Source organism: Macrosteles quadrilineatus, unplaced genomic scaffold, assembly GCF_028750875.1.
Source record: "Macrosteles quadrilineatus isolate MER2022 unplaced genomic scaffold, UCM_ALF_1.0 Scaffold_5__1_contigs__length_97177068, whole genome shotgun sequence".
NCBI lineage: Eukaryota > Metazoa > Arthropoda > Insecta > Hemiptera > Cicadellidae > Macrosteles > Macrosteles quadrilineatus.
Window position 1 is genome coordinate 44,570,928 of NW_026542598.1, and position 24,696 is coordinate 44,595,623.

The 24,696-nt window shown below is 33.3% G+C and overlaps 1 protein-coding gene across 3 annotated transcripts in view; it reads left to right on the top strand.

Annotated features, from left to right (window-relative positions):
- The window catches only part of LOC128993912 (ornithine decarboxylase-like), a 39,515-nt gene continuing 14,819 nt past the window's right edge, over positions 1–24,696 (top strand). The window contains exons 1-2 of one of the 3 annotated variants that reach the window (XM_054418014.1): positions 1–191; positions 24,052–24,336. In XM_054418014.1, coding sequence (XP_054273989.1) covers positions 24,247–24,336 — 90 coding nt within the window. In that variant the 5' untranslated portion in view covers positions 1–191; positions 24,052–24,246. Of the gene's footprint in view, positions 192–19,109; positions 19,260–24,051; positions 24,337–24,696 lie in introns of those variants that run through there. The other 2 variants (XM_054418015.1, XM_054418016.1) reach the window with 2 other exon arrangements.

Consider the following 24,696-nt stretch of genomic DNA (forward strand, 5'->3'; position numbering starts at 1 on the left):
AGCAGCGCCCCCTTCGTTCGGTCCTTTCAGATTTGAACCTAGCATGGTGGTAGTCTGCTCTATTACAGTGTCTTAAATAGTGGTCAATTTCCTTGGAATTGTCGATTTTTCTCTCTGAAAGTGGCTAAATACCCTCCACCATTCCGCAATTAATTAAAAGCCAGCCGAAAGGGTGGCTTTCGTCCAGTAAGGTAAGCGACATTTTCCTACTTTGTTGAGCTAGGTATAACCATAACCTTATCGGTCGGTGGTGATGTTGCAGATAAAATTACTATCAGCTCTTATCTCCCATAAGGGTCGACACTTTACCTTATTTTAAATAGTTATTCGTTATTTCATAATTTACATTTGATATCTTTCATTGATGATAGTTAATCCTATTAGTTTAGGCTCCTAAATTATGTTTTATTTCCCAGTTGAACCCTAATGATGATGGTGACTAAGTTAATGATATCACCCACCAGCTTTTAGACCTAAAATGTGTCAACTACTTTAATACTAGGCCTACTTGTTGGTTAAATACTCCAATTTATTTGAAGAATATCTTATTGCGTTTGACACATGTTTGTGATGAACTTTGCCAGAGCCTTATACAAATTAATTATAACTTATTTATCCCCACCTAAGTTGAGGCTAGTTGGCTAGTTTACTATAAAAGGATTGGCCTAGGTCCCTATCTCGTTTGCTGTTAACATTTTTATATTTTCACCCTGCAATCATAAGTTATGTACATCAAACAAATCTGACTTATGACCTTAAGTTAAGTTATGCCTTATAAACTGTTGTATGAGTTTAAAAGACAAGACCTAAAAAGGCTAAAGAGCTTAGCTATCCTAAGTTAACTTACCACTGATTACAAGTAACCTAGCCAACCATAAGTTAGCATATAGAGATTTAATACTTGAACTTTGCATTCATTTTTATTAAATCCAAAACATCCATTTGTTACTTAGACTGGGTCTGTTTTAAAATTTAATCTTGTTAACTTGTACTTGTGCGAGCATTTCCCAACATGTTGGAAAGTAACTCGAACGGCAAAATGTCATTCGTGCTCGCATTCCACTACTAAGTTAGCATGCGAGTAAATTTGTGGTTGACACTTGTTCGAGCACGAACGCGAGCAGAACTGGAATGCGAGCTTGAATTAATGTAAACGCACCTTTAAGTTAGGCAGTGTTTCCATATGGAAGATTTTTATCCTGAAAAACAGGGGTTAGACCAGGATCAAAACGGGATGAAACAAAATTGTAGGTTCTGATGCCCAATCTTCTGATACCCTCCCCTCCCTGTAGCAGAAAACCTAGGTACTTGTTAAACCTAATGTTATTGAAATAAATTTAATTGAAAATCAAATCAGGCAATTGGAAATTGGAAAAAGGTTTGCTGTGGCGGTGGTATTAATACCTTTCATTGAAATGGTGACCATACGAAAGTAGGTATTTTTTGAGCTAAGTATGAATGGAGATGAGTGTAGGATGAGTGGCCCGATCTTGTAGTCTTGTTAGTACCTAAGGCCGATATATTCCTTAGAAACAGCTGTTAATTAATAGCCATACAGCTAACGGCAATGTGTAGCCTATACTGAGTTAAGTGCACTTTAGCAGATATGGATATAGGCAGAATCGCAGCTCAGTGACGTCATCTTTTTTCCATCGTCCTCTGGTATATCTGAGCATTTTGAGTCTCTATATTGTACAAAAAGTTAATATAAGCGAATATGAGGTACACCATGTTGTTCTCAACAATGTGACGATGTGTGAGACATGTATGGAGAATGTTTTCTCATTTGCAAAACGTTTCTTCCGATACCACTGATTGTGTGCATTCATTTGTAGGCTAGAAAGTGAGGCCTACATGACGTAAATATAAAAAAATAGATGCCTTTGCGTGAATTTTTCATTTTATAGTTTTTTTACTTCCTGAATCCAAATACAGTAGACTCCCTCTTATCCGGACTCCTCGGGACCGTGGCCAGTCCTGATAACGGGTTTTCCGGTTAAACCAATGTTCCCAAAAACTTGTTTAAACGGAACGTTTAAATGCATAATGTATACAGTTTATTTGACTTAAATTTAGGAAAGCATTGTATACACGTGATTGCTGGTCTCAAATCTTTCCCACGACAACAGTCGTTTCAGTACCGCCCACTTCCTGCCAATCTGGTCCGGTTAAATCGATGTGCTGGTAAAAATTGTCCGGTTAAAGAGATGTCATTTCTGCCGAGTGTAGTCCGGTTAAACCGATGTCCGGTTAAAAGGTGTCCGGATTAGAGGGAGTCTACTGTATACCATAATTTTTAACGCAAATTCAAATATTAGTAGGTGATATCACTGTTCAAATATACATTTCTCGGAGGTCTGTCATCGACAGTAGGCCTAACGTCACTTTACTTAACTGTACTGAGGTGAAGGCAGTAAAATATGAGATGAAGATTAATACCCCTGCCGCAGCAAACCTGCAGACTTATCGAATTTCTATTTGCCTGATTGGATTTACACTAAAATGTCTCCTTAAAAATATCACATCTATTCCCTATTTAAATAACATTAGTTTAACGAGTACTTGCAGCAACAGGGAGGGTAAAAAGGTGTTTTTTTGTAAAATGTTAATAGTTTAGTATGAAATAAATGTATTTTCCAAATTTGATCAAAATATGTTCATAAACAAGCAACCTACAACAGTTTACATATTCTCCATAAGAATAACATGGGAATTTTAAATTTACAGTTCTTTGGAATTTTCTCCGTTAACCATTAGGCGCATAATAACGCTTCATTCTACTAAATTATTTGTTTTTTTAAGCTCTCTACAAAATGGTTTGGAAAGAAAATCCTAAATTTTAAGTTTTTAGGGTCAAAAATGGGAAAACCCCATTTTTATTCCATAAAACCCCCCTTAAACCCCTGTTCCCATAGTCCGATCATGCTGGTTCGCGAACTCGTTTGAATAAACGTAGGTTTACACGTTTGTACCAAATTTCATCAAAATCGGATGATTTTTTTTTAGTTAGGCTATCGCGCTAACGGACACATATAGGTATATGGACGGATATATATGGTGTTTTTGGCCTTTAGGGACCTCAAAACGAAAAAGTAAATCGGTCCCGGGTCCAGGTCTTACCATGAGTACTACGGTAATAGCTTATTCCCTATATGGGAAATTCGCTAAAAATATGTTTGATAAAAAATAGAAAATTATCGTTGATTTTCAAAACACCACTAAGTGATTCTTTAGTTAATAATGTTTCCAGGTACAGAATTTTGGATGGGGATATATGTAATGGGGGACTATTTGAACTTAGTCCTTATTTAGGCATGTGGTGGTAGCCTAGATCGTTCTTTCCGAATTCAGGGCTGTATTAAGTGTTGTTGGATTAGAAAGGTTAAGTTTAAGTTAGCTTATAACTTGTAATGAACCGAGTTTTTAGTTTATATCTCCATACTGTTTTTGTACAATTAAAACACTAAAAAATACTATTTTAAAAATTGAAAAGTGGTTAATACTACTCATGTAAAGTGTAATGTGTTACTTTATAACAGATAAACATAATTCGGTTCCAAGTTCAGGACGTGGACTTCATGTGATAACATTGCCTTTTATCTCATTCTTCGTGCGTCATAAAATCACACTGTGAGAAGCTGACTCATTCAGTAATCCGCTCCTTAACTTTGCTCCAAATAACGTTTTGTGTGATTTTAAAAACTTAGAATTGAGTTTTGTTTAAAAAACTTAAATCCTTTAATTATGTATTATTAGCCTAATATAAGAGCTTCTAGATCAACAATCTTTACATTTCTATTAGGGAAGTTTAAGTGATACTTGTACAAATGTGGATAAATTACCCATATTTCAGCCTGTACCCCATTACTGAAACCCCAGATTTTATCTTTTCAGTAGGCTATGTCGTTCATTAAGGCAAGTTGTAGATGTTGTGACTTGTAAGGCCTACCGTAAATGTTTTATAGGCCTACAGTGTAAAATCAGCCAAGTAAAAAAGTGTAAAGCAGTATAGTGTCTCGGCCTATTAGTTTTCCTCAGATGCCAGAAGGCGGAAGTTGAAGTAGAGAATGATACACAATCCAGCTGACCCGATAATGCGGCTTTGATTCTGAGCTCTAGACTATGAAACAGTTGGGTTACCTATTTTTCTGGTCAGTATGACTGAGGCCAACTTGGATTTAATCCTCTGTTTGCAAGCTGGACTGTTAAAGTTTCATAGTTTTTCACTGCATAAAATGTTATTCTTACCGATGCTAACTTAAGTTTTATAATAAATATTTCCAGAGTGCCATGGCGGTTAACACGAATAAGTTGGATTCCAAAGTGCGGGAATAAAATTGGTCTTCTAGAACAGTCACTGAGTCAGAACCATTTTAAACTGTTTTGTCCACTTGTAAACAATTTACACTAATTGAAGCCAATGTAAGGCATATTCACTGGGTTTTCAGATTTACAAACAAATGTCAGTGTGTTGAATAGCTGTAGTAGAATGTCCAAGTAGATTCATCATCATTTTGTGTGCTCGAGATTTTTCTTGTATCAGCTTACCAGGGATAGTGCGAGGTTTAAAATACCAAATTAGCCCTTCCAGTTTTTTCCCTTGGACACAACTACAAAGCATCTATTTAAGCCTAATTATTGAATGACTAATGAATATTTTATAATTAATTGAAAACTTTAATTATAAAAAAAATGGATGAAAATCATTTAAAGTTTATTTCCTATCCTTTTCCGTCTAAACATATTCAACTTAAGCATGTGCCTTGTTTGCATTTTTCATCATTATAAAATTATTTCATAAATAAATTTTTTTGATGAATTGCTTGAATTTCCTACAGCTTGGAATGTTCGTTTGCGGTCCTGGAGGAATTTTAGGAACAGGGTATAGATAGGTACTAACAAATCAGTAACATAAGCAAATGAGTGAATCGTGTTGTTAAAGTAACGTTTAGAAGCCTTTAAGGTGTTTGCACGTAAACTGCTTCTATCTTCAGAAAGATTTAGCTAGTCACGTGATCTGGCGTAGTAGGGCCTTGTTTAATCTTGTTATTTCCAGTTCCAATATTGTAGGTCGTTGATCGCAAACACTGACAGCTTTTGTGTCGTTCCACTTTTATAGTTTGAGAAAAGCAAAATTTTTTACTCATACAAATAAAAAAAAAATCAAATTTAGAATTGAATTAAAATTTATATAGGTAGTAAAATTTATCATTTTTAAAAATTTAAATTCCAGTTTTTTTACATTCATACCAGCCAAATTTGTGTAACCAAATTTCAACTTGTATAGCTGCATATATAAGTTATTTTCTGTTTAGGCCTACATTTATATCTCTTGTTCAACTGTCTGTTCTTTGTTTTTTGGTGCTGTTGAGTTTAGGTTATTTGAGAAGTTTTTGCGGACATTTACCATCTCTTAGTAGCAAAAAGGTTTTTACAGCGTTTTTCGGATCTGGAATCTAATCTCGTCATCACGTGAGAAAGTTGTTAAAAACTATACATGATTAGTACAGTAGAACTCCAATTATCCGAACTCCAATTAACCGAATCTCCAATTATCCGAATCGCTTTATTTCAACAATTTTAAAAACGTAAAGCTACAGTAATAAGTTTTGCAAAATATCAAAGAATTGTTATTAAACACATTTAGCCAATTTTGGACTTTAATGGAACACTATTGACTTAATAACATGTATAGAACTCTTGTACTATGAGCATTGTAAACTGTACAAATGTTCTGATTTAAATTATTATTAATTAAAAGTTCACTTAGTACCGAAAATGAGGATTTTTCTTTAAAATTCCCGGAATTCCGGTAAAACTCCGATTATCCGAATTTTTGATTATCCGAATAGGGTCTGGTCCCTATTTATTCGGATAATCGGAGTTCTACTGTAGTTACATAACCCAGATATTCTCACTTTATACGGTTTAGTGTTTGGTATTAATATTTTTATGTTTTACTTACTTTTCTGAGTACGAAATAAAGTTCCAGATCCCAAAACGCTGTGAAAACTTTTTGTTATTAATTGTTGTGGAAAATTACCACAATAGTTTCTTATATAACAGTTATTGTCTACCTATTTGTTTAATATACCTACTATACCATTTATTTAGTTGGTAAAATTCTGTAAAATTCATAAAATTTTCCTTACTGCAAATTTACCTAAGTAGATACAATTCAACAATGCTTGAAATTAACAACAAAAATTCTGCCTATTTATCGTAACTTTTTTCATAAACACAGTTTAAATATTAAAATTGTTAAATGCGCATTAGATTGTGAAAGTAAACATGTGGGGTGAAGTGATAAGATTTGTTGAATGTTCACATCTCCATCTTCATCTTACGATCCCACACTCTTGGAGTGTTTGTTGATTGGTCCATCCATTGACAATGATTGAAGGTCGATGCCTCGTGAGTCACGTTGCCCCTCGCCTTTACTTGTCTCCAATCATCTTATTTTGGCAAACAACAACAACAACAAACTGGCCTTCCTTGCAATGTTTGTCAGATTAACAGTTTTTACAAGGCAAAGAGATCAGATGTTTCTGTTTTCCTCAAGTGACCTCATATTGAATTCAGATTGTTTTTGGCTTTTGAATAAAAAATATGGTTGTTAATTGTTTCACCCCCTTTCTCTTTGTAGCAAAAATGTTCTTATGTTTCCCCTTGAATTGTTTGTATTGACTTGAATCGCATAATGTTTTTTGCGTTTTCACTGACCTACAAGATTCTAAAGTCTGTAGGGGGTTTGATTAGTTAAAAAAAAAAAAAATACCCCCGCCGCAGCAAACCTGCAGACTAAGCGAATTTCCATTTTACTGATTGGATTTACACTGAAATGTCTACCGTACTTAAAAATATAACATTTATTCTTGATTTAAATAGAATTAGTTTAACAAGTACTTAGGTTTGCTGCATCAGGGAGGGTAAAACTGTTTTTTTTTATTTTTAATGTTAATAGTTTGTAAGAAATGAAAACATTTTCCAAATTTGATCAAAATATGTTCACAAACAAGCAAACTACAACAGTTTACTTATTCTCCATAAGAATAACATGGGAATTTTAAATTTACAATTTTTTTTAATTTTCTCCGTAACCATTAGGCGCATAATAACGCTTCAATATACTAAATTATTTGTTTTTTTAAGCTCTACAAAATGGGTTGGAAATAAATTGCTAAATTTTATGTTTTTTGGGTCAGAAATGGGAAAAACCTATTTTTACCCCATAAAACCCCCCGTAAACCCCCGTTCCCATGGTCCGATCATGCTGGATCGCGAACTCGTTCGAATAAACGTAGGTTTGCACGTTTGTACCAAATTTCATCAAAATCGGATCATTTTTGCTCGAGTTATCGTGCTGACGGACATATATATATATATATATATATATATATATGAATTTGAACGGATGGTGTTTTTGGCCTCTAGGGACCTCAAAACGAAAAAAAAAATCGGTCCCGCGTCCAGGTCTTACCATGAGTACTACGGTAATAGCTTATTCCCTATATGGGAAATTCGCTAAAAACAGATTATTCAAACATATCTTTAAAGACAATTAAAAATCAAAACAGAAAATTAAATCTAAATAACTATGTAACTTTTAAGTAAATAGTTTTAAAAATGTACTATTCTTTGAATATTGTTGTCTAAAAACATATCATGTCTTTTGTATGTAAAGTAATTTGTTTTATAGAAAATTGAACTTTACCTCTTTTCTGTTCTTTTTTGATCATTAATGGAATGTTCTTAAACAAAAGAGTTGAAGAAATAATGAAAATCAATATTCTATCGGTTAATAGAAGCGTGTTTTAACTTCACAGATTATTGTTGGTTGTATTCATCTCAGGTGTTTTACACCAACTACTAAATTACTCTTATTACTTCGTAGTCATGCAGCATTTATGTGTGTACCAAAGCCTTTTAGGCTACCATTGCCACGCAAAACTGCATATTCTTTAAAAAAATCCTTGTGAAGTACATAAAATTAAAAGTTGACAATAGTAAATGTTTAATTTTCATTTTGCTGTGGAGGTTTAAATGAGAGAAGATATTGATAGTTGTGAGTCGACCTTGTAGCAAGTGTCGGCCGCTCAACGTTTTTTCATTATTCACCATCTTTTGGTAGCCGTCTTTGTCATGTTATCTATTTTTGGTTGGATCGATAATCTGCTTTGTTCACTCACCAATGTTAGTTTCTTTGATCATTGAATCAAACTCTATATTCACAATTATATAGATAAATTGTTTAAATTGTTGAAAACTAAAATAATAAATGTGCCAATTGGAGTGAGGTCCTATGTGGGTTCTTATACTGTAGTAACTAAATTCAAATGAGAAAGTGAAAATAATTAGGTAGGTTTAATCTTTAGGTTGAAAATACATCGTTTGAAATTGATTTAGGCTAATAAAAAAATTGTCAGTACTATTTTACCATAAACAGTAGCCTATATGAAAATCTACTTATTTTGAAATAGATATTAGCGGCAGAAAAATCATCCCTTTGACAACAAATTGCAATTTGACAAACTCATAAAAATAAAAATAAAAATCGTAGTGAAGCGTTGTTGGTAGGCCTATCATAGCACTGGGGATTTCATAATAATATATTTAACTTGTTAATTGGAAATTTGATTTATATAAACCAATGTTCCTAAAAATTCAGATACAGAACTTATTTATTTTACATGAAGTTTCAGAAAAAAATTACCTTTTAGATTTCACGCATAGTGCAGTCAAGTCATACAGCATTAAAGTGCATATATTTTGATATTTAGCAAAATGTTAGTCAGTAAAAAATTAACATTATTTTTGCAATAATATTAGATCTACTGCATGAAAGGCTATGTGTCATACCACAGCAGGGACTTGGTAAAACTTCATAACTAGATAGATAAGGAAATCTGAATACAAACAAATTCAAATGTTTTTACATCCAACTAGAAATCAGTAATTATAGATAACCTAGTTTTCAATTAATGCAATCATTGAGTTGTTTGTGTCAAGGAAAGAATTTCTAGGTTTATAAGTTAGAGAAAATAAATATCTGGAACAATGCATCTGTAAATGGTAGACATATGAAACTATTATACGTACTAGTTGGGATTCTGGTGAAGGTTATTTAATGTAAGAGGTGTTACAACACATGGAAGTTATTAATTGCCTGCTAATCATTTAATAAGTTGCCTATGTTGTGTAACAAAATGTTTTCTTGCAACTGGTGTTTTGGCGATTGGAACTTGTCTAGGCCTTTATTAGGTTTAACATTACAATTGTGTGTCTAATTTAAATGAGTTTTGGAAAAACCTTTTATTCCAAGGGAATGTTTCTTTCATACATAAACCCTCCTCCATTCTAACCTTCGTTTCTCCCCCATCAAATTGATTCAAGTATTTGTTGTTTATCTAATATATAAAATCCAATGTATGTTTGTTTGTCCTTTATGGACTCCGAAACCGCTCGACAGATTGTAATGAAACTTTCAGGCATTATTAAGCATTATTCAAGGATGGTTTGTGTGAAGTTTGGTGCAGATCTGTCAAAAGGGCTCCGCCCCAGTGGCTGTGGAGTTTCCCATGTTAACGTTATGAGTACTCATATTTAAATGGAATTAAAAAATCTTAACAGCTGGTTCAACTAAACAATTTGATTCTGTGATGTTCAATAGCATTAAAAAGGTAATAGGTTCACCAACAGGGTGCAGCACTATATTTTTCTTAATTCATGACAACAGCTAATTTGCAACCAAAAAAGGTAAAAAGGAGCGTAGCGAACGAACTTCAACCTGGAGGCGAGTTAGCGTAGCGATCGAGCTAACCTGAAGGCAAGGGAGCGCACCGAACGAGCTCCAACCTAAAGGCGAGTGAGCATAGCGAACGAACATCAACCAGGACATGATTGAGTCATGCGAACGAGCTTATCTTGAAAATGAACGAGCATTGACATAAAACCACATTAGGACAGAACGACGTCTGTCTGGCCAGCTAGTAGCCTATAAAACTCAACGTAACTCGAGTTATTGACTTTGTGTCCTGTTATTTTTGTTATTTATATTATGTATTTGTAAATAATTATAAGTACAGTATCGGTACTATAAATTATGGTAGTGAAAAATTCTGCAAAACTATCAGAATCTTGTAGCATGGAAAAAAAATTTTCTTCGACAGTTTTCAATTTTCAACGTGTAAAATTACCTATTACAAAACAATTAATTACAAAACAACTTTAAATTATTAATACCTTATATTATATTTTTCATTCACTTAAATAAAAAATAAACATCTTATTCTGTACCTATGGATTTTTAGCAAAACAAGGAAGTGCTTATTATTCCAAGCAGTTTGTTGCCAGCCAAGTGATGTGGCCTCAATATGAGGTCATCTGCTTGCTGATTCATCTTGCATAAAATTGTTGGAATTTCCTTATAACAATATTGTCCTGATAACGATCTCCGGGTAAATCACACTTGCTTCGTATTGCATCATACTTGTACAATATACTGAGAGAATGTTGTGATGTGTGAAATTGACTTATTGTGAGGCTCACTTAGGCCGCCCAAGACAGCTGTTGAGTTGCCAATTGTTTGAAGGCTGTCTGCCATGTGTCCCAGTTCTTAACGTATTGGCTGTAACGTTATCTTCAATACTTCTTTTAATTTTACGACATTGACATTTGTTTTGTAAAGGGGTCATTCAGAATACTGGTCTTTTTACTATCTAATATCAATAGCATAATTAATTTACAGACCAATTTCTTTTTGAGGTCAGTTAATTTATATGCTTGTAGTAACTTATTACATTTTTCCTAATGATTTGAAATGTTTGACTACTTTGAGTTTTAATTGAATAGTAAATAGATATTTAAGTTAACGTTTACAGTAAAGAGTTTTTTGCTAACAACAATCTGGTATAAAGGTAAAGATTGGGAGTCACTTTTAATTTGGGCAAGATAAGTATGGAATAGTGTATTTCAGAAGTAAATGGTTTGATAAAAATGTTATGACTTTCAATGTATACAAAAACTAATTCAATAGTTCAATAAATATTTTGTGGTAAACTTGAGTTGTACATCATTGTTTTCAACGTTTTGATAATGTAGGTTGGTGACTGTCCAGTAATGGTCCAAAAATACTTCTGCAGAGGCCTAACTTTCAGTGGTGTATCAGCTTTCTCTTCTAAAAAATAAATTAAAAATTTTTCTTTTAGTTAGCTTCAACAGGTGTTGGTATTTAAAATTCACAATCTAAATTTTCCCTTTCTTCAATCACTGAGTCAATCAAGCTTGATATAGTGCATTCAGTGACATTTTACAGAGAAATAGGCTTTAAAAACATTGGAAAAACTGCATGCAGGTTGCACTACTTTTTAGACCCATTTTTTTTTGTGAAATGAATGATCTTGACAGTATATGTTAATGTGACCTACATATTTTTCCATTTTTAAACACTTACTGCACGACTGCTAATCTATACATGTGGTTGGGGGAATTTTATAGTGAGACTCGACATAACATACTCCATACCTTTAACTTACTATATTACTAAAGTAGGGGAGCGAGCTGGTCTAGTGGTAAAAGGTAGTACTTTGGTCCCTGAGGTCACAGATTTAATTCCCGCCAAAACTTCAATGGATATTTAAGTGAACCTCTAGGTCTAGCCTGAAGTTATGTGAAAACCGAACCCATGCTAGAGCCTAACTTCCTAGGGCAAAAAGTATGTTACCCACTATCTATATTGACCTGCCTCATAAATTTTATGGGAATAATGTTTTTTATCACTTATCTTTATCTTGTTTTACATATTATGTTACGTATATAGTATCGTAAGGTCGGGGGCAAAAGGTTGGAAATGTTAACTTACAGACAATAACCAAACAATCAGCTGATAAGGGTAAAAGTACAACTTTGTGTGTGCTTTCGGACTTTTAAGAGAATGCTTTCTATGATCAGAGGGACGCGTTGCAGAAAGTCAACAGTCCCGGAAGGTCAAATAATTTATACCTGTGCCGCTAGGTCAAAAACTACAATGTTTGCAGTGTCTGTAGATCAAAAATCCCAGTAAGTCAAACAGTACAGTCCGAGCTAAAAACGTGGTCTATGTTAAAGCAATTGACTTATTGGGAATTTGACCTAATGCAACAGCAGTTTTAATATAACGAAATAAGATAAAATATAAGTTCAGTTTCGCTGAGTCAACAGTGCCGGAAGGTCAAAAGTATAATCTGTTAAAAACAACGATAGTCCTCTCGGCGCATGACTTCAATAATTTCGTGTTTTGGTGTACTTAAAGTTGTGCTAAAATTTTGAAAATTGGCACAGAGCTTCTTGGTTAGTCCTACTCGATGACTATTTTGTTGGAACTTTAAACTATTTACCGATCTAATTAATAAAAATTGATATGTATGGTGAAATAGTTTTAAATCGTGATTTCTAACATGAAAAAGTTAGCATGCGAGATTTTTTTTTGTTTTTGGGTTAGAGAGGTTTTGTCTGTGTCAAAGTTGTAGCCAAAAATGTGATGCTTAAAATATATTTTTTTGAATTTTTTACAATCAGTGGTTCAATAGATAACTTGGGTTGAAGAGGACGGCAAATTTAGCATTTCGCAACGCATGGAAAGAACTACATCGTACGATGCGACTGCTGAGTGGACTTTTAATTTACAGTTCTAAGAACAAGAAAAAGATGAATATACAGATCACCAGTACATTCATATTATTTATAGAACATCTTTCTGTATTACCAGCTTACATTTTTTACTTACAAGAATACATAATAAACAGGGTGTTAAAAATAAGCGGGGATGATTTACCTAGTAATTCCTTGGGTCAAAATAAACAGAAAATCAAGGATAACATTTTTTCCGAAATCGTTTCGTTAACCAGATATCCACCATTTTGTATTTTTTACATACAAATATTTATCTTTGCACTTTTCCAACCGATGTTTATGAAACTTGTTATGTATGTTAAGGCAGGAGAGACCCATGTTATAAAAAAAGATTCATCTCGATTCACCCTAATTTAACACTTAACTACAATACAATATACTTTACTACACCACAATATTTACGTATCACCATAAATCTTTAACAAAATAAAACGTTAACATTTTTAAAATCAAAAGTAAATCAATTTAATCTTTCTTTTTTGAAAAATATATTTAAAAAAAAGGCGATGGTAAAATAACGACAGGCGAGTTTCGATCTGGGTGTTTCAGGTTTGAATCTAGGAGGATTTAACATTAATTAGGTAACATTAATGTTTAATCCTCCTAGGTTTGAACTGATTGAGAGGAATACATGAAACCGAAGGGGGGAGGTAGCAACAAGTGCACTAGTATTTACTAGTGTCCAATTACAATTTGATGGATTTAACCAAAACCTTTTCTATTTCACTTATTTTCAGCTGTTAAATTTCAAACGATACGTTTTAGCGACATCATTAACGTTATTATCATCATCATCGTTTGAGTTTGGGTTTGCGGCAATGTATTTTTATGAATAAAACCTTTAATTTGATACCAAACTTGACCTCTGCTGCTATTAATTGACTGTATGCACTATTAATTAACAGCTGTGTCTAAGGATTATGTCGGCCTTAGCACAGAAAACGTTCTAGTACGTTTTCTGTGGCCTTAGTCACAAACAGGACAACAAGATCGCTCCACTCATCCCACACTCATCTCCGTTCATACTTGGCTTAAAATGCATACATTTGTATGGTTGCCATTTCAAAGCAACATGGCTACATTATCAATGACAAACGTGGAAAACCTTATACGAGTTTGAGTAAGTCCGAAAACAGAGTAAGTCCGAAAACAACTCTAAAAAACAATAAGCAATAAATTGCAAGAACCGTTGCTTATATCATTGAGTATACACGTATGTACTGACGTGTATACTCAATGCTTATATCGAACGAATGTACATCGTGAGAATTTCCATTAGTTGTTCCATTTAGTTGTGTGTCCATTAGTATAATAGTTTAGTTGACTCTTTTAAAGTCAGCGGAAATTGTGACTGTTATTACCCTTGAAATAATGTTTGTGTAGTACTTTGCAATCCTACCAATGCTTATACAATCATACGATTACAATTTTCTAGTTAGAATATGTCGCATAGAGTGGTGACTACTGTATCTTTTTGGTTTGCTTGTAAAACAGGATCAACAGAGATTTTCCATCGACTTAAACAATACGATACTCTCAAATTGTTCATTGTTATAACAAACTATCACACAGTTTGATTTGTGTAAACCACATACAGTACACCTGTATTCTATCTATTTTTCCTTTTATTTTTCCAAGACTTTATAGAAAATCACGCATTACGTGATCAGTGAAGAAAGGCTGTATCCCATGTGATTTATAGGTAAAGAAGTAAAGAAGAACACTGCTTCAGGTCAGAGCATTCAGTTATCATCAGCAATTGTAATTCCCGAATCTTAACTGAATCAATAGTCAATTATGTTAGGGTTTGTTGATTATTTATAATGTACTTTACATGCTCCATTTGAAAGTTTATAATAATTTACTCGGAATCTATAAGACACCTTTGGCTTGTATTAAATATTGGGTTGGGCCGTTTAGTATTTTGAATACAATAGGGGTACTCGTCAAACAGTTAAATATTATTATTTCTATGAATTTAATGGGTAACTTTAAAGATTAGGTGGAATTTCTAACAATACTTCACCGTAATCAGCAGCAAACATACATAAGGAATTCCAGTTATTACAACAGACGCTCTGACAGCCCGTCAACATAAGACCTGCAGACGGGTCAACGAATATGCTGAAAAAAATAACAAGATAAGTGAGTGTAAAGTGACTATTTATATCCGGTCGTCATACGCCACGAGACATTCCGCCAGTGAATGGGAGGCCCAAACAAGGGTGAAGATCGATAACGTGCTGCATTTGGAATGGAATAATTTGCACAGGTCCTCGAAAAGTACTAAATTCTCGAGTCCCGAAAAAGTCAAGTGCCCAGAATGTCTTATACACATACGGAAATTCAAGTCCTCAAAATATTGCAATAGTGTATTTTCGTATAAATTCTTGAGACCCGAAAAAGTCAAGTCCCCAAAATGTCTTATACACTTACATATATATGAATTTGAACGGATGGTGTTTTTGGCCTCTAGGGACTCAAAACAAAAAATTACATCGGTCCCGGGTCCAGGTGTTGCCATGAGTACTACGGTAATAGCTTATTCCCTATATGCGAAATTCGCTAAAAACCTAATAATTCTATAGAATAACTAGCTGTACCCGCTGGCTTTGCCCCATTTAACTCATTAATTTTCAAGATGAGCTCGTTCGCATGGCTCGAATCACGTCCTGGTTGAAGTTCGTTCGCTACGCTCACTCACCTTTAGGTTGGAGCTCGTTCGCAGAGCTCACTTGCCTTGGGGTTAACTCGCCTCCAGGTTGAAGTTCGTTCGAAACGCTCACTCAGCTTTTGGTTGCAAATTAGCTGTTGTCATAAATTGTTTAATTGACAAAGCTTTTAAGATTCATTAATTCCTTTCAAATATGAAAAATCATAAGGTTAACATGGGAAACTCCAGAGCCACTGGGGCGAAGCTCGAATGCCCTATAATAATAAAAATTACTCAGTTTTCCTATATAATGCCCAAAGAATCGGTGTATCGAATTTCAGCCTCCTAGGTAAATGGGAAGTGGGAGAATTAGTGAGGATGAGTGAGTGAGAGTGAGTGTGTCAGTGAGGGCTTTGCCTTTTATATTAAGTATACATAGCACATTCAACCAGCTGTTAGTTAAAACCAATTATATTGGACTAAAACAAATCGATGATTACAAAGAATACTTTAAAAAATAATTTGAACGTCCTACTACTGTATTTTACTATGCATATTTAATTAATCTGCCATCCTCGTACCGAAGAATTAAATCTATCAATGGTCAGCATTACACATAGTATAAATAAGCCAACCATAAGTATGTAGCCTATTTGAATTTTCTTCCAAATGCTGAATTTGTGTCACAAATGCTGAATGTTACAGCTGTTATGTTAAGCAAATTATATTGTACTAAAAGCTAGCTAGAAGCATTGACTTATTGGAAAAGGTTAGCATCGGCTGCTAGACTTTTTAAAAACTAAAACTTAATTTATAAAAAAACTGGGACACTAATTTTAAATTATGGCTTTGAAATTCCCTAGTTCTCAAAATTGTCTTTCTTTCAACACAAAACTAATGAAAATCCATCGTCTGGTTGATTCAGAATCGTGAAAAACCCCCATTTACGTTTTAATAATATATATGATAGTTTGGACAGGTTTCAACCCTTCCGAGGCGTAATACATTTACACAGTTTATATGTAGACTACATTATAACTCATAAAATAGTTCTACAATTAAATGGATCTCCTTTTACAAACGTATATAATAACCAGAAATTTTCAGATCGTCCTTGCGGGTATTTCATGCCACAAATTTTGACGAAAGGCTATACCTATTTACAGTGTTGACCAAACAGTTGACAAGAAGCATTAATAGATAAGCTATGTACCAAATATGATAATTTTAGCTCTATTCTAATTATGACAAAACACGAAGTAACTAAAAGCGAGTTTTGTTGGTGTAGTAAGCGTTGCAGGAGGTCTACTTTACACTGAATCGACGTTCACTTTTATTGCTTTTGATCTTCCGGCACTGTTGACTCAGCGAAACTGAACTTGTATTTTACCGTATTTCGTTATATTAAAACTGCTGTTGCATTAGGTCAAATTCCCAATAAGTCAATTGCTTTAACATAGACCACGTTTTTAGCTCGGACTGTATTATTTGACTTACTGGGACTTTTGATCTACAGACACTGCAAACATTGTAGTTTTTGACCTAGAGGCACAGGTATAAATTATTTGATCTTCCGGGACTGTTGACTTCCAGCAACATTCCCGATCAGAGAGGCATTGATAAAATGTTTCTAGAAAGATTTTTAATACTTTATAATCTGTTCTTAACTATATATTTATATTTTAAATTGTTTTGCGTCTTCATGACAACAATACATTGGACTATAAGGTTGACGTTCGTAACAAGATCAGAGTTGGACTGTACCTTTAGAAATTAGGTTAAAAAAATTATCGTAGTATAGCACACTAAAAGAAACACGTCAAATAACTTGAACTCATAACACGTCATAATAATCAAATAACTCTACCGTGGAAGCCTATCCAGGAAGACGCCAAATAACTATTTACAAACAAGAAGAAACAGAAAAACTGCTTACAACACTTTGTTGATGTTTTAGAATTTATCGTGAACAAATCAAGAAAAACTCATTTAAATAAATAAGATCTTTTAAAATGCAGACTACATAATTAGGAATTGCATAACATCTTTATTAAATTAAATTTGTAAACAATCCCATCTATGAATTTGCTCTCAATATGAATGTGAGCGATAGAGTTTTTTTTTCATGTTAAGTGTTCGTGCTTTTGGTCTGTATCAAATTCACAACATTTATTACCATATGTTACAATTAACCAGATTGTTTACTTTTTGTTGTCAGTTAGTTTTTACATGATTAAAGTCAAGTTTTGTTTCACTAAGTTGTACTTTTTAATTGTTTAAGTAAATACACGTCAAGTAATACATTCGTGCCTTTGCCGTGCTCATAGTTCGTATGAAAGCCATTTAACATATGGAAAAATTACCATTAAGACAAGGTACAGGTGAAGTATAGCTACTCAATCAATCACATGTTACACAGCTATCTTTAACATGTGTCCTCTTACTCAAATTGTGATCAGTAAATGTTGAAGACAATTTAGGTTAATACAGACACTTGAAAAAGTATGATCACTTATTATATAACATGCACAACCATTCGGTATGATACCAGTTTAAGTGATCAAATAACGTTATCAAAGGTAATGGCTTCCTACCAAATTGAAATTTTGTGGCCCTAGAAGATAAAATGCACTAGAGGTAAATTAAAGATCTTAAATTAATAATGCTGGATTAAAAACAGCAATTCTTAGCTAAGTCTACTCAAGGCATATTATTTATTTTACACCCAAACACTTCGTTCTAAACACTAGTGACAAAGTGTCTTGAAGATGTAGAAAAGTCAATGCTTATCTAACAGTAAGAGTGAAGTACACGAAAAGTATCGGGTCATATAATACCGGTTGGTAATTAATTTGAATATTTCACTCCAGTTGTAAAATAGGCTCAACATATCTTGTATAACTTCTTGATCAGCATTGTACATGTTATTAAATTTACGGAAAGTAGATAAAAGAAACGTCTTATAACACTTAAAACATATATTTACGCTTATACTGTTACTCACAAGACTGTAAATATACAAAAAAGATGGTAAGTGGTGATCGATTTCGATTGGAGACTCCAATCATCATCAGACCCAATGGACGAATGATGATATTCACCTATTGGGTCTGATGATGACATTCGCCTATTGGGTCTGATGATGATTGGAGTCTCCAATTGAAATCGATCACCACTTGCCATCTTTTTTGTATATTTACTGTCTTGTGAGTAACAGTATAAGCGTAAATATATGTTTTAAGTGTTATAAGACGTTTCTTTGATTTACTTTCCGTATATCTTGTATCTAAAATAATAGGTACCTAATCAATAACTTCATGTTAATTTAAAGATTATTTTAAACGATTTAAATCAAACCACTGGATATGTCTTACCTTAAACATTACCATTGAAATTCTCTATATTAAATCAATTGAACCCTGGAATAATTCAATATGCATACATTCCTAAAATTTAAGATTTTAAGCATTCTTATACAGACCAATTTAAAATGTTACCTCATTTATACAAAATTAACAAGTTAATCCTTCAAACATTATTTAACTCTACTAAAATGAAAAACTATCATTCGAAGTACGCTTAACCCAAAAATTATCAGGACTAAAAAAACAAATGATTATACTTTTTCGAACCAATTAAATAGACAGATGCGCATACAGGGGGCACCGATTAATTGGGAGATGATAATTGGAGGGCTGGCTGTGTGAGAGGGTCATAGATAGCAGCACTTGTGTAACTACTGATAACAACATGGCTGTCACTGATACCCCATATATAAGCCAGCTGAGCACGCGGGCCAGACTTCAGAAGCTTTGCGAATGAGTGTCTAGGACGGCTCGAATTATCGAGCTATTGTTTGTGTTTCGGGGCTCAGCCGACCCTAGCCGTTTCTACTTCTTGTGTCCGAGTGTTTTTGAAAGTGGAGTCGAAAGGTAGGGTGAGTTTTCCCAAAACTTTTGTGATGTGTTGTACAGTGAGAGGTTAGATTGTTAGTAGTTGTGTTAGTAACTTAGGAGGCAATGGATTCTGTTGGTTTTGTTGTTTCCAATGTTAGGTTTGATTGCAGAAAAATTCTAATTTCTTTGTACTTTTCTAATTGAAGCTAAATTTGTTTATAATTACTATATTAAAATTGGAAATCTGTAAGCAAAATCAATGGTGCTAGAATGCTAACAAGGAAGACGAATTAAAGAATTGCATATTTTGTTATTAAACATATCAAAACTATTTTGATATATACATAACATTCTTTATTCTTAATGTGTAAAATACCGTCACAGATCTTAATGAACCGAACATTCAATACACGTTTATTATTCCTTTTTTTCATTGATTAGCTTACTAATTGTAAGATTAGTGAAAACTGTTAGCTAGACTTTACTGTATGTTCTTGTTTCGTAAAAATGTAGCAACAAATTAAACTTCCTTTTTGTGATAGGTACCTATCTCACCTATAAAACCAACCTATTAAACTTATTTTTCATCTCAAAGTTGCATTATTGTGCAATAACCTTCCATTTGAAATAAATGTAGCGAATACACAAATTTGTACACATATTACGTTTGAATAGTAATACTCATTTTCTTTTCCCTTACTAGTAAATATTCATTATTTGTTTGTAAAGATTACAAAACAGATTTTTCCAACGCCATTGACATATTGACAAAACACAAACAAGGAAACAATGAAAAAGTGGTCATAACGTGTCACGAAGTCCATTCACTTCCATTATCATCTTCGAGATGATTCATTGTTGTTGTATTGCAACTAAATGCGAGGACAGTAAAAATTACTGTTAGAATATATACACTTAAAATCATAACTTTAATTACTTACTAATTCCATAAGTGATGTAGTGAGAGAAATAGCAAGCCTATTAATGAAAAGACATTGTTATTTATTACATATTTTAAATAATCCTAAATAATTTATATTTATGGAGTAGTGTTTAACTATAGAAGATTAATTTCCCACTGTAGGGTTGATATCAATCAATTTATCTTGATTGATTGCTTAGTAATTCAGTCTTGTCAAATAGTCTTTGGTAATCATTCCACACTTGTTTATCACAGGTTGATTATCTGTGTTTGTTGAGTCTAAAATGACGGGGATCATTCAAAGCCCCACTAGGCCATGCTGCAGAATCCATGACGTCACACTAGTGGATAGATTCATTGTTAAATTCATTGTAATTGCCATTCCCATATGTTTTAGGTAAATAAGCAAGCTGGCTGTTTGTAAGATTTTAATGGTAAGATTTTAGTACAACTATCCACCACTGTGACGTAGTGTTGGGCTGCCCGCGCTGCAGCATGGCCGGTTTTTCTAGTGGGGCCTTGGATCCTTGCAGCATTTGATGATTTTATTGTTTTATCTGTTGATTAAATTATGCTAGTACTGTATACAGTACAACACACGCTGTAAACAAACAAACCATTCATACAATCAATTCATATTTATTTTAAACTAAATATCAATAGCTTATCATATTAGACCGTTTAAAAAATTGTATTCAAAATTTGAATGTGTAAGCATTAAACTAACAATTTTCCGCATATTCTCTGCAGGGTTGATTTAGAGACAACTTACGTTACCCCCTTAGTGTTTTGAGTATTTCAGTAAAAATCATGTTATTTAGTAAAACTAGTGCTCTTGTTGCTCAAATTCGAGCAATTTGCAAGGTATTACAATTTCAAAACGAGTAACAGTCATAATTTTAGATGATTTAAAAGAGTCAACTTTAGGATAATGAAATGAATCACTCCACTCTAGTTATCAAAACTGAAATCAAACTCACTCTAAAAACGAAGGCTCTTGTGTGTATCATGTGTTTACTATTAACAGCTGTAATTAATACAAATTTTTCGTCTGATTAAGTAAACAAAATCTTTTCTTCATAAGAAATACATTGGAATTTTGATTGACTGTGGGACGAAGCCCGAGGACTTTTATTACAGGAATTGGTAAAAGGTCTACACAAAAAATACTTTATTTTCACACATTGTTTGTAAATATCCGTCCATTATTAACGGAGGAGTAGTGTTTCGTAGAAATCGCCTTCGCGTATTATATATATAAGGATGTTTGTGTCAGGTTTAAAATAGAAATGAAAGTCATTTAGGATGTACTGAGCTTATATTTTTCTGATATCATAGTACAAACACTTTAAATGAACAATTTTAACATTTTTCGACGTTGACTCACTGAAATAGCGTATTTTCCAATTCAAGAGAAGCAGAAAATTTGATATATCAGAAAATAACTAATAGAGTTAAAAACATTTTCTCATTAAGTTTTTATTATTTTTTTATGTTACAAAAAACTGTCATTATTTTCTAATCAATCTGGTCACTATGTCGCTCAAATTTTTGTTTAGTTGAAAGATAATTCTTTTTAAAATCAAGACGGTTATGAGGCTCAAATTTAAACATTCAAGGGTTTTGTCAAAAATAAAAATAAGTTTGGACAATTTAAACACAACATTTTTTTCTCTTAGTAAAAATGTCCACATCTACCTTAACAATTTATGAACTACAAGCATGAACATCATTAGCATGTTGGCAAGCCTTTACCAAACCTTATTGAAATTGTTTCAATGATGATGGTATTTTTGCTAATAATATATATAGCTGTGATAAGTAAATAACACAGAAATTGATGTTCAACCACCTTACCTGCCATAATCAATTAGTCAGATAATTTTATCCGTTGATAACAGGTTTCAAGATAATAACTAGGTTCTTCAAGGTATTTAGTTGCGAATTGTTTGTGCAGCAGAAACATAATTAACAGTTAGGTTTGTATAATTATAATTTTGATATGTTTGTAATATTTGTAAATGTCGATTCAACCTGTTTCAGACATCTATCTGGTTCTAACTCTCTAGAAAATACAATTTTATTTAATAAATTTGCTCGATTGTGCAATCGTTTCATTATGTTCAGAATCGGAAGATGAAATATGAGTCTCATGAAATTTGATCAAAGCTGGGTTTTCTATAGCTTATTAGAAATGATCTAAGTATCTCCCTACTAAAAGTCTCTCATGTGTTTGTTTGGTTGTCAAAACATAAATTTGTTTATCAATAGTATGCTTTTAATGGTCATGGTTAGGTAAGAGGTTTTAGGTTGCCCATTTATTATCATCTTCTTGCAAGTGACCTTGAATGTCCTAGGGCTGAAGCGCGAATTCGTTGAAGCCTTCTTACTAACCAAGCATGCTACCTCCTTGAGTTAGCAATGTTTGTCTAATTTGGTCATGTTAGAAAACGATTTACACTTGGCCATTTATTTGTTACTTAAAATATTCATTAGAAAAGTTAGCGCTTCTTTCTTCATCATTTTATTTCATTTTTTTTAATATTCTGATTGGGAAACAAGTACATAAAAAAACTTTTTCTTTTGTTTAGAGACTTAATGTTTAATGTTGTAATGTGTTGATATAGGCTAGTTAATCTTTGTTGCAACCAAACCAAATCTGCAAGGTTTGAATAATTCGAGTGAAATCCTTTTATTAAGGATTTATTTGTTGAAGTTTGTTATATTGAGGTTTTTGAGCTATGATTTTGACCTCTAGGGGACTAAATAAATCTCTCTAAGTTACTTCATTGTACAATGACTTTATTGTTATTCAATTTAGGTCGTTTTCTTAAAATCCCTTTACAAAATGTATGGAGTAGGCCTATACAGAAAACTGCAAATTAACATTATTTGCACCATGGAACTTACTGTTACCTTTACCTTGGTTGCATCAAGGCTTGAATGTTTGTTCACTAATATATTAGACACAAATGTGGTTTTATTTTTAAGAAAACAAGACAACCTTGAACTACGATAAATATTTAAAGAAATTTGTTTTTAAACGCGTCATCCTCATTGATGATGTGGTTGTTTGCTCGTTTCGGTTTGGTATTTTTTCTATTACGATTCTCAGCGCCTTTCCGTGTATCATGCAGATGTTCTTTTACCTCTTTCCGCCGTCTTTTCACAGCAAGCCTCTCCTCATCTGAACTGCTATCTGAATTGTACAAAGGATAATTACTACAATCGTCTCTTTCTTTTGTTCTTTCGTCAACATTTGGTCGTTTAAGATGATTTTTCGGTCTTCTTCGATAACCTTTATTGGGTTCTCTGTTTTTGTTGTAATTTTGCTTTGTTTCGTTTCCAGAGTTAGACTTATGTTTGTCGGTATTGTATGTTTTCTTTGTCCTTCTCTTGGTATATTTAGTTCTCACTGTTGTCCTTTTAGCGACAAAGTGTTTTGATTTTTCCTGTTTTCTTTTTTTAACTGTATCTGTTTTTTTGTTAGTTGACATATTTACTTTTTGAATTTTCTGTACAGATCTAATTTTCTTCCAAAAAATTACCTAATTATTTTGTTGTATTGTTTGCTTTTAACAGTTGCTATAGTGACAACATAATATTAAAAACTATTTATGATTTTCTTCCTGTCGTTACCAATATCAGTTGATGCCTTCACAGAATTTGACTATAAGTTAAAAATCAATCGACTTTTATTTGTAAAATACTTATGACTGAATCATTTAAACAATCACTACATTTTTGTGCCAAACCATTATTGGCACTACAGTACTTTATTGCAAGTTGCACAACCCTGACCAAATAGACTTGGGAGCTTCTAAACTAAGAACTAAATTTACAAAACATTTTTACTTGGGTGATTGTGCTAAACTTACAGCTCTTTATAATAATTTTGTTTATTGTTGCAGGGTTCGGGTCGGCTGGTGCGCAGCCCTCTAAACTTTGTCGACTGGCGTGAGGCGCTCAACGGCGACCCCCCGTGGCAGTGCTGACAACCGCAAATTAATTATTAGACTTTAGTTTAAACACAACTCTGTCCAAGACTGGACAAGAGCTGCCTCTTTGCTTGTTCGGATTTGTGACACGTCTTCTGCTGTCTCGCCATGAGGAATGTATCTGTGACGGACATGATCCACGTCCTGGACACCGACACTGCGCCGATGGACGTGCTGCGCGCCATCGCGCAGTCCGGGGTGAGTACAGTAGAACCTGGATAACTAGACTCTCATGGTGATTATTAAATAGGACTTAAAGGTTGACTTATTATGGAGATTTGCAATAAAATGTGATTAGATATAAATGAATTCAAGGGGATTTAAAAATGACACTTGTTATCAAGAGTGACTTGTTATTGATGGTCTTGTTACCGAGTTTCCACTGTATCAAACTTGCAAATTGAATGATCTTAGTTTAAGGAAGCCTTAGGGTATTATTTTGAAAAAGTTAGTTCTACTTACTCATCTGAGAAAATTCACAGGCTTACATATTTCTCTTGATCTTTAAATGAAGTCCTGCAAAATATATCAATGTTATTTTATGTTTATTGGTAGCCC